Source organism: Mastigoproctus giganteus, chromosome 14 (genome assembly GCF_048544385.1).
Source record: "Mastigoproctus giganteus isolate SK-2022 chromosome 14, ASM4854438v1, whole genome shotgun sequence".
NCBI lineage: Eukaryota > Metazoa > Arthropoda > Arachnida > Uropygi > Thelyphonidae > Mastigoproctus > Mastigoproctus giganteus.
In genome coordinates, this window is record NC_143588.1 from 14,144,995 (window position 1) to 14,157,034 (window position 12,040).

A 12,040-nucleotide genomic window follows, 5' to 3' on the forward strand; every position below is an offset into this window, starting at 1 on the left:
CTAGAAACCCTTGTGCAATGCAAAATCGTGCAATATAAACAACAGGCCCTATGGAAAAAATAGGGTTAGGTGCCGACTACCCAAGATTGAACACACATTTTTAACCAAAACATTACCAAACACACTAAATAATCGTAATAAAATATGTAAGTATTTTATTACGACTATTACGTAATAAAATATTGCTAATGCTTTTGCTTCTATCGTAAGCAAACTTGTTTTTTTGTTTGATTTTATATCCAAACAGATGACAGCCGTTCCATCTCTTCCAATTCTTTGTGTCTTAATCTAATGGATTTTAATTACACTGTGAGTTGTACCTGCTATAAAAGTTGTTTTTATTTTCTCTGCATTCTGTGTAATTCTTGGCGTTGCCTCATTTAGGTCTGTAGCACGTGCAATATCACATCGTCTTTCATTTCGCTCAAAGCATTTCACAATTTCATATTTTTTCTATATCGACAGAGGCGGACTGGCCATAAGCCTTCCCGGGGAAACCCCGGTGGGCCGGAGGCCGGTGAGATTTTGGCCATAAACGCTGGTATGAGATCACTACAAATTTTCCTGGGTAAGAATTTTTGACCCAGTCCGCCTCTGTTTATCGATATTGCTTTTATTTTTCTCTCTGAATCTGCAGTGTCTTCACCAGGATGCTTCCTTTTCACACCTTTTAAGCATTTTACTCATTTTTAGGGAATAAAGCACAATTACAAAATGAGGAGGCACGCTTGATACATATAAACAAAGCTGCGCACATGTAGCAACTGAATAAACAATACCATAAAGGCAGAGATTAACACCTCACATTTTACTAAAGCACATTTCTAGGAGTTACTACCATAAAATAATAAAAACAATTTCCAGTTGCGTTTCTGCTAGTGGAATCTGTTATAAACTGGTAGTAAAGTCGATCTAATTGCATTTGCGATTATACTGATAGCTGGAATTGTGTTGGTTTTTACGTTATTATGGTGAAATGTGTTTCCCCTTCACTGATATAAAAAACATAAATACATTTTCAGAATTTTCTCTTCATTCCTATCCTGTTGCGTTCAGTTGGGGTGATTCTGCGTTCAACTGCCATTTCTTGGAAACACAAAGGCGAATCGTGCATAAGCGAATTCAGTTCGTGTTATATAAGATATCGTTCCCCTATTTATAAATCGTGTATGATCGAATTCGTGTAATGTAAACATGTGCTATACGAGGACTGACTGTATATATATATATATATATATATCCAATATTAAAAATTAAATATTTATTCATTTTATTATAATTTAACTTTCGTCAACATTTAATATAATTCAATAGTAATGGGTCGATATGCTAATTTAGCAACGCCTGTGTCGCCATCTATTTTTCTTTTTTCTTCTGTATAAGCTGATTCAGTTTACAGTATGTCAGTGGTGTGGCTCTGCTCTAGAGTGCTGTCTGTTCTATAGTTTATTTTTCGCTGCATAAGGACCACCGCCGTGCAAATCCTCTGCACTGGTGGATCGATCGGAGGAGGGAGGGTGAATTGGTACTTTGATCTTTTCACCATGGCGACGATTTGTATAGCGATTGAAATGCAGCGATTCCATGACCATTATTGGCCTCGTGGTCCTCTGTCGATATGGAGCATGATGGTCAGTCTATATTTATTTTAATTTATTTTGATTTTGTTATCGTTTGGTAGTTCCTTTAACCCTCTTTTGGTGATATTTCACGTCTTTCGGAACTGGTACCTCTCAGGGGGGTACCGCTAAATTATTATATAATTGGCATTATCCTAAAATTTGCATAGTTTTTATTAATCGGATTTAAAACTCGAAATTATACAAGGGTTATTGGGCTACTATTATGTCTATTCTTTTTTTTCGTTCGTTTATTTGGGTTATTTTTATGTTAATTTTCGCTCTACAGTTTTTGCCATACTACTGGCTTATGTTTTATTTTTAATTTATAATATTGGATGTATTTCAGCTTCATATAGAGGAATTGCATGTCGCTGCCTCTAATGAACGCCTAATTATTTATTTATTTATTCACTTTATTCTAACATCATCCTATTTTAATTTAGCTTATATATATATATATATATATATATATATATATATATATATAAGCTAAATTAAAATAGGATAATGTTAGAATATCCTATTTTAATTTAGCTTATTATAAGCAACATGTAGTGGATTTCTGCTGCCACTGATGTTAGCTTTCCTACTATTTTTTCTTATTTGTTTTTAATATATTTGATAATTGAGAGCTATTAAGTGCTCGATAATTCCTATATTCTAAATCAACAGGGATTACCTTTATTTTAGATATAGGAAGCTTCTTTTCCAGCTCTCCTAGTCCAACTCGCTAATAATTCTTGAGGATGGCGATATCTATTTTGTAAAGCAGGTGGGACATCTTCCCCACTGTCAGAACTGTAGTGTTCAGACCTTGCGGTCTCAACAATGAGCGCTCATGCTGTCTACAAACACCATACTTCTGGCAGCATGGAAACCATTACTTGGATTGGCATAAAATTAGATTTTGGAGGTCTGAACTGTTTAATAAATATGGACCGATTATTTCTTTCGGTCCTATAGCTGGACTTTTAGAGTTAAATTTAGGGGTCTAATAAAATTGGATATGGTGGGGGGGATTATTCTCTACATTCCTTAAGTCAGAAGAGAAACCCCCCCGCCATCCAATTTTATTAGACCCCTAAATTTAACTCTAAAAGTCCAGCTATAGGACCGAAAGAAATAATCGGTCCATATTTATTAAACAGTTCAGACCTATAAAATTTAATTTTATGCCAATCCAAGTAATGGTTTCCATGCTGCCAGAAGTATGGTGTTTGTAGACAGCAGTCATGAGCGCTCATTGTTGAGACCGCACGGTCTGAACATTACGGTTCTGACAGTGGGGAAGATGCCCCCACCTGCTTTACAAAATAGATATCGCCATCCTCAAGAATTATTAGCGAGTTGGAAAAGAAGCTTCCTGTATCTAAAATAAAGGTAATCTCTGTTGATTTATAATTATTTTTAATATATATTTTACGAATTTCTAATTATTTATTTAATTTTTGGATTAATTTGATCATATATATATTATATATACACAATGTAACATTTCAATATGAGAATCTTCAGTCTGGTGGTGAATATTGGAAATATTTTTTGTTTCTCAAAAAAAAAAAAAAAAAAAAAAAACCTCCATTTAAAAATTGCAAATGTGAAAAATGTAGTTTTAAATGGAGCTGGTGATATTCTGATTTATGGAATAAATAAGATTTGTAAAATAATAAGAGGAGTTTACCTCAATATATAAATGCCTGGAATAAATAAGAATAGCTAGATAGTATCATATGAAATGATAATTCACTATGGATTGTAATACCCAGCTGAAATACAAGACAAGCACAATATTTAATACAGGAATATACACTCAGTGATCACTGAATTATGACCACCTACTGAATACTTCATAGTTCCTCCTTTTTCCCTCACTACAGCAGCTATCCGACTTGGCATTGATTCAACAAGATGTTGGAAGCATTCGGGAGGTATGGCCAACCAAGCTGTGTTTTGTTTGTTTGTTTGTTTGTTATTTGGTTTTTAGGAGCATAAGCAACTAAGGCCATATTGCTCCAGGGATACATGGTGGTCATTCCCTGACCTTTCTGCATCCTCCGTATTTGGTGGTCACGGGCTCGAACCCCAGTCTAATCAAGAAGCATGTGCTACGCACTGCTGCTCCTGCCCACCTGGCTACGGAGGCGCCACCAAGCTGTGTGTAATGCAGTCAGTAATGCAGGTACGGAGGTGATTGGTGTATCCAGATGCCTGATATGCCTTTCCATAGTGTCCCACAAGTGTTCTATGGGATTGATATCGGAGGCCAATCAACATGCTGGAAGACAGAACTGTATTCCTCAAACCATTCCTACAACAAGTGCCTGATGGCTCACCACATTGTCATCTTGGAAGACACTATCGCCATTTGGGAAAAAGTGTAACACAGCAAGGTGTACACAGTCAGCAAGCAGTTGACGATACATTGACCACTGATACATTGTTCCACATGCACAAGGGGTCCACTGCCAGTGAAACATGCCACACATCATACAACCGCCTCCACCAGCATGCACTTTTGATATCATGCATGATGGATCAAGAGCCTCATGTTGTTGACGCCAAATCTGTACACAATCATCCACAGTGTGGAGTAAATAACATGACTCATTTGACCAGCACATCTTCTTCCAGCCTTCTAACGTCCAACTTGAATGCTCTTTGCACCAGGCGAGTCTTTTAGGCCGATGAACCTTGATCAGGAGAGGATGCCGTAGAGGTCGTTTGCTGGTATAGCCCATATGTGCAAGCGTGCGCCGTGTGGTCATGCTGGATATTGATCTGGGTTGGCCCATGTATTGGATAGTCTACTCTTCAACAGTGCCGCACCTGTACATATCGTCGAACCCGGTGCTCACCTCCAACATCAACCTTTAGCTGACCTTTGCAGTTTTGCTCTTGGGTTGTTGTTTGACCATTTTGATGCCAGTCCTGGTACACTAACTACGGTGGCTCTCGAACACCCCACCAGTTCAGCCATTTGGGAAATTGAGACACCAGCGGTGGAGCACCCACAATCTATCCTTTTTCAAAATCCGATAAATCCTTCCTTTTACCCATCATGCTCGAAATTTGACTACCTATTGAACCACTGAGACCTTGTCTGTGCTATGTAGGTCGGCTAACTCTGCACTCTCGTACCTCACGTGGTCAACGGGTCACATTCAGTTTTCATAGGGGTGGTCATAATTCAGTGATCACTCAGTGTATGTACACTACATAAGCCAAATATAAGAAAAAATTTTGACATAATTAGAAATTGAAAACAATTATAAAACTAATGCTCATTACTATTTAATGCTCTTTATATACAGATGGGCACATTGTCCAGAGCCAGCATCCATCAATACATAAATAATCAGTAATTAGCTTAATTTTTAATTAAGAAAAAAAAAAAAAAAAGCAGTGTTATTATTCCTTGTAGTGACAAAATCATTTGCTACGTGGGGGGGCTAGGTCTCACCAGAGACATGCTTCTATAAAGAGTGTATTGATTCATATCCACAAAAAAATTATGAATACCATTCATTTTATTATACATCATATATATTGTAAACATAACCTTACATGATTTATCATTATAGCCTATTACACTTTTTAATTTAATTTTATTATTATTATTTTTACTTTTATATCATGTGTACACAATTAATTATTTAATTCTGATGTGAGCCTTGATGGGAAAGTTGTAACTTTCCCAACACTCGACACTGTATCCATCTAATTGCAATACTCTCTCTCTCTCTCTCTCTCTCTCTCTCTCTCTCTCTCTCTCTGCTCTAGTGAGAGAACTGCATATCTGCTTAACAATTACCCCCAGGTTTTTATCATTCTCCAAAGCCCTGAGCGTGGTACCACACAGCTAGTACATTAATTTGGGATTACTGCTTCCCATACTTTTGGGATATCAGAGACGTGGTGTTACACAGATATAAGCAGTGCAGAATTGGAAATTGGGGAGTACAATGTGTACAGAAAGGATAGACAGGACAGGAAGGGAGGAGGGGGTTATGCTGTTAGTTAAGAAATACACAAAATCTAAGGAAGTACATCCAATTGATGTTGGTAGACAATGCAGTGTTGAGTCTGTTTGGTGTGAAATAAGCACTCGGAAAGGAAAAATGAGAGTAGGTGGGTGTTATAGGCCTAATGAATTTGATGAGTATAATGAGCAATTGTGCAGAGAAATAGAGTGGGCCAGTAAATCAGAGTCTTATAATAGGGGATTTTAATTACCCAGAGATTGACTGGACTTTGTAGGTTGGTCACTCGCACACTAGCAGGACTTTTATGGATTTATTGGACAACTGTTTTCTAGAGCAAAACATGTTCGAGAGCCAACCAGAGGGAGCAATACTCTTGATCTGATTATCAGCAGTGATTATTCATGCATTAAATTCTGTTTTTAAATTCTGTACAGTGGGTTCAACTGATGATGTTACCAATGTTCAATTCTAAATGGGAAGCCTTCAGGGACTTAATTTTGGCTTTTCATTCCAACTAAGAAATATTGTTCAAGGTTTAGGCCTAAATGGATATCAGATGAATTAATGAGGCTCATGGCAGAGGAGAAGAATGTATGGGATGCATATAAAGTATCAGGTGACACAGAAGTCTATGGCTGGTATAAACTAGTCTGTAATCAAGTCACAAAGGAGGTTAGGCAGGCGAAGGAAGATTACAAGAAATCTTTGGCAAAGGATGCAAAGAAAAACAGCAAAGAATTCTTTACTTATGTAAACTCTAGAAGGAAAGGGATGAATCAGATTGGACCAGTTAACATAGATGGGTTGACTACTGATGATGATTATGCTCAAGTAGATGATAAATTGAATGAGTATTTTGCATCTACATTCACACAAGAGGAGTTATTCAATGAGGGGTGTGCCAGAAGTTTATCATACGCTACCAGGGAGCTAAGTGATTTTCTAATAACTGAGAGCAAAGTGGAGGAGAAATTGATGAAGTTAAACATAAGGAAGGCACCTTAGGTGGATCTATCCAGTTATATTAAAGGAGGCAGAAAGGAAGTAAGCAAACTCTTAGCCATAATTATGAGAGCTTCCATGGACTCAGGGGAGGTCCCCATGGACTGGAGGTGTGCAAATGTATCACCAATTCACAAAGGGGGTTTAAAAGGTGACACAAGTAACTACAGACCTGTTAGTTTAACTTGGTTTCCGTGGAAAATATTGGAATCACTGGTTAAAGAAGCATTGCAGGATCATCTAGACAAGACAGAAGTAGTAGTTAAGACACAACATGAGTTTGTTAAAGGGAGGTCTTGTCTGACCAATTTGATTGGATACTATAATGTGGTAAGAAAGGAACTGAATGCCAAAAATAATTCTGATATCATATACTTGGATTTCAGGAAAACTTTTGATACTGTTGCACATGGAAGACTGCTGTACAAATTGGAGAGGTATGGCATTAAGGGTAAGTTGCTACAATGGATAAAGGGATGGTTGAGTAAGAGACGACAGACACCACTCTTCGTGGACAAATGTTATTAGTGGAGTTCCCCAGGGTTCGATGTTAGGGCCATTGCTTTTTTTTTGTATATTTATCAATGATATTGATGAAGGTATATCAGGTTTAATGTCCAAGTTTGCAGATGATACAAAGGTTGGCAGGGTTGTTAATGACAGTATGCCACTCCAACTGGATCTAGATAAAGTTGGGAAAATGGGCTGAGAAGTGCCAACTGAAGTTTAACATTGACAAATGCAAAGTACTGCATATGGGTAGCAGTAACCAAAGAGAAATGTACCAATTGTGTGGCACTACACTCAGAGAAGTGGAAAGTGAAAAAGACCTGGGGGAAATTGTGCAGCCAAATATGAAGTTTGCTGAGCAGTGCAGACAGGCGGGGCCAGGGCAGGTTATGGAGTCTTGTCAATGATATATATGAATTTTTCTAGTAGGGACAGAAAGGTGATTATCTCGTCATACAAGTCGATGGTCAGGCCACACCTAGAGTACTGTGTACAGGTCTGGAGGCCTCATTTTAGCAAGGATGTTGAGCTGCTAGAAGGACATTGAAGGGTAACAAGATTGGTGAGGGGAACAAAGGGGTGCTCTTAACAAGAAAGGCTTAAGTTCTCCAAATTGTAGTGCCTGGAGAGTAGGCACCTGTGAGGTGATCTGACTGAGGTGTTGAATGGGCCTTGAATGGGTTGAGCAAGCTGAATGCTGATGGGATACTTCTTCTTGCTCAGACTAAGAACCTGAGGGGTCACAGTTTCAAATTGAGAAAAGATAGTTGTAGAATAGATGTGCGGAAATTTTCCTTTAGCCAGCGGGTAGTTGATTGATGGAATAGGCTTCCTTCTTTTGTTGTGGAAGCTAATAGCCTAAATAAATTTAAGGCTGAGCTGGACAGGCATTTGGAACGAATGCTGGGTTGAAATTGGAGGGGTTTTTTTTTTTGGCTGATGCTGCAGAAGCTTGCTTTCTTGCATCATATGCCTCTACTAATGCTAATGCTGATAAGAAATACCTTTCATCTGTCAATATTAAACTTCAATTGCCACTTCTCAACCCAACTGCTTAATTGGACTAAATCTTGTTACAGTATCATATCCTGAATACTGTGATGAACTACCTTCAAAACCTTAATATCAACTGCACACTTAGACTCTAAGCCTAAAATGTCTCCATCAATATCAATTAGCAAATATAAAAAACAAATGGGCTGAAAACTTTGAACTTTGGGGGACACTGATATTAACATAGTTCAAGAAGAGCAGTGCCCACTGATAACAACTCTTCTTCCACTCAGCCATCCCTTTAACCATAACAGCACTTTGCCCTTAATGCCATTCTGCTCCAATTTGTATAGCAATCTTTCATGTGCAACGGTATCAAAAGCTTTTCTGAAATCTAAGTATATGATGTTAAAACTATTTTTTACATCCAGTACCTTTGTTAATGTGTCATAGTATCCAATCTGATTATTCAGACAAGGTTACATGATAACAAATTTGTTAAGGTTACACCTTAACAAATCTATGCTGTGTCTGCAGTATAACTGCATTCCTGCCAAGATTTTACATCATCTCCTTAACCAGTGACACCATTATTTTCCCTGGAACACGTCAAGCTAACAGGTTTAATCATGTCTCCCTTTGATCCCACCCCTTTTGAACTGGGAAAACATTTGCACTTCTTTAGTACACAAGGACCTCCCTAATTCCAACCATGCTCTCATAATCATGGTTAAAGGATTGCTTACCTCTTTTACTGCCTCAAATATAACTGGATGGAACTCATCCACCCCAGGTGCCTTTTTTTTTTTTATGTTTAGCTTTGACGATTTCTCCTTCACCTTCCCCTCAGTTTTTTTAAGGATGACATTGCCATCCTCTTCCTTGTGTAAATGTAGATGCAAAATAGCCATTCAATTTGTCAGCAACCTGAGCAGGATCATCAGTTAATATATTCATATCTAGTGGACCCATACGATTCAACCCCTTCCTTCTACTGTTTACATAAATAATTTCTTTGCATTCTTTTCCAGAGATTTCCTGTAACCACCCTTAGCTTGCCTAACCTTCTTTGTGACTTGATTGCAGACTAGCTTATATATACTGTAGGCATCAATATCGCCTGATAATTTATATGCATCCCATGCATATTTCTTCACTGCCATAAGTCTCATCAGTTCTTCTGACATCCATTTCGTATTAGTATTAGCAATGGCCACAAATTGCAAGAAAGCCTATGGCTTATGCTGCACCAGCCAAAAAATAAAAATAAATAATAATAATAATAATAATAATAATAATAAATAATAATAAATAAATAACAATAATAATAAAATAAAATTATAAGAATAAAATAATAATAATAATAAAAAATAATAAATAAATAACAATAATAATAAAATAAAAAAATAAAATTATAAGAATAAAATAACAATAATAATAAAATAATAAAAAAATAAAATTATAAGAATAAAATAGCAATAATAATAAAAAATAATAAATAAATAACGATAATAAAATAACAATAATAATAAAAAATAAATAAATAACGATAATAAAATAACAAAAAAAATTATAAAAATAAAATAATAATAATAATCATGTCAAGCACCGGTATTGGTGCCAAAGACTACATAGCAGCCTAGCAGCAATAGGTCTCCCAGAGAACACCTACAAGGAACTCTAGAAAGTCGCAATCCTGAACACATGTAGGATAGTCAGAGAGTTCCTCGACCAACAATAACACCAGACATTACAACCACCTTGTGTGTTGGTAGCAGTACCCATCACGGAGTGGAATCCCCCAATCAGGGAGTAATAATAATAATAATAATTAATAAATAAGAGAAAAGGAAATGGACAATCTAAGTGTTTCCCTCCTCCCGTAAGTAATTATCCAGCTGACCTTTGAATTTCCCAAAACTGTCAGCCTCTACCACCCATGTAGGCAACTTATTCCAGTAATTTATAACTCACTGGCAAAAATAAAACTTCCTGCAATCCAGTCTAAACAGCTTCCTTCGTAACTTGAAATTATGGCCCGTTGTCCTAGAATCATTTATAACCATGAAAATTTCATCCTAATTCATTTGCTTATGCCTCTCACAGCCTTCAACACCTCAATCAAGTCTCCTCTAAGGTGCCTAGTTTCCAAGCTCTCCAACCACATATTCGAAGTCTTTCCTCATATGGATGCCCTTTTGCCAATTGCACCAGGGAGAGTTACCTGTTTCTGGACCCTTTCGAGAACCACAATGTCTTTCTTTAAGTGTGCAGTCTCCATACCTGAACATAATAGTCCAAGTGTGGTCTAACAATAGCCTTATATAATGGGGTTATGACATCCTTATCTCTACCAGCAATTGTTCAATACATCATCGATAGGGCACCATGTGCCTTCCTTGCAACCTGTCTACAATGCTCAGAGAACTTAAAGTCTGACCGTATCGTAACACCCAGGTCCCTTTCCTCCACTAACAGCTTTAGTTCAACTCTGCCAAGTGTATAAGTTATTTTGGGGTTACTGTTCCCCAGGTGCAATACCTTACACTTTGCTGGATTAAAACATAGCTGCCATTTTTCTGACCATCTCTGAAGTCCATCTAGGTCATTCTGAAGAAGCTCTCCTTGGCGTTGATCATTAACTACTCTACCAATCTTTACATCATCTGCAAATTTAGACATCATGCCCTTTATCCCTTCATCGATGTCATTTATGAAAATCAAAAACAACAGTGGTCCTAATACTGACCCTTAGGGAACCCCACTTCTTACGTCAACCCAATAACTGTTATTTTTTGTTATTTTGGTTTTTAGGAGCATTAGCAGCTAAGGCCATATTGCTCCGGGATATGCGGTGGTCATTCCCTGACCTTTCCGCATCCTCCGTATTTGGTGGTGATGGGCTCGAACCCCGGTCTAATCAAGAAGCGTGTGCTACGCACTGCTGCTCCTTCCCACCTGGCTACGGAGGCGCCCTCAACCCAATAACCATCTGCCTCCTGCCCTGAAGCCATCCAATGTACACTTGATACTCTACCTTAGATTTAATATGCTTCTAACTAAGAGCATTTCTTCACACCCCCACCCGCGCTATTCTGTCCTTTTTGTATAGACTGTACTCCAGATATTCAAATACTGAATCTGCAATATTTAAGTGGCACCATATCTCTGATATCTCCACAATTTGATGATTTGATCAGCATCAAAAATATTCATCAAATTTATTTACTATGCTAATAACATTAATGTACATACCAGTATACCTGCAACTGTTTTCATTCTTAGTAACCCAACAAAGCTACATATTAGCTAGTTATATTTCAAGACCTGCCAGGGTTCCACAAGCACCCTGGCAAGTCTTGAAATACCTGACCACTTGCCCTCTAGGATGCTGCTTGTTACAACAGAAGCAGTGCAAGAATCGCTTTCTCCTAAGCCTGCTGCTATTAATATATTAGGCTGTGTATTTCCCCAAGCTAGCAGCTTTCCAACCTACTTAACACTTATCACCCAAAGTGGAAATAAACTCCAAAATAAAACTAATAATAACTTAAAAATAAAATAGTGGAAAATAAATAAATAAAATAAAATAAAGTGGAAAACAAAATAAACTCAATTAAAAATGCTTACCTCCAGTAGACTGTCACCAACAAGTCCCTGAAGTAATTTATGACCATGCCTTTCTAATAAACGGCATGCTATTTCAGCAGCATACATTGATGTGAAATCAAACATTGCCACATCAGCTTGCCCGTAATGATTAACAGCAAAATCTAGAACTGGAAGTTGATAATTTGTCGCAAAATCTGCTGCATCCTTTGCATATTCCATCAAAGCTTCTCTGTCGACATTTTCTGGTGATAATAATCTGGCAGTATCATTATAATCCTGCAAATTAAAATAAATTATAAGTTAAATTAATTATATACA

The 12,040-nt window shown here is 37.3% G+C and overlaps 1 protein-coding gene across 1 annotated transcript in view; it reads right to left on the reverse strand.

Annotated features, from left to right (window-relative positions):
- The window catches only part of Mical (Molecule interacting with CasL), a 624,164-nt gene that overhangs the window by 365,469 nt on the left and 246,655 nt on the right, over positions 1-12,040 (reverse strand). Inside the window, exon 8 of the mRNA XM_090389022.1 lies at positions 11,741-11,998. Coding sequence (XP_090245148.1) covers positions 11,741-11,998 — 258 coding nt within the window. The remainder of the gene's footprint in view (positions 1-11,740; positions 11,999-12,040) is intronic.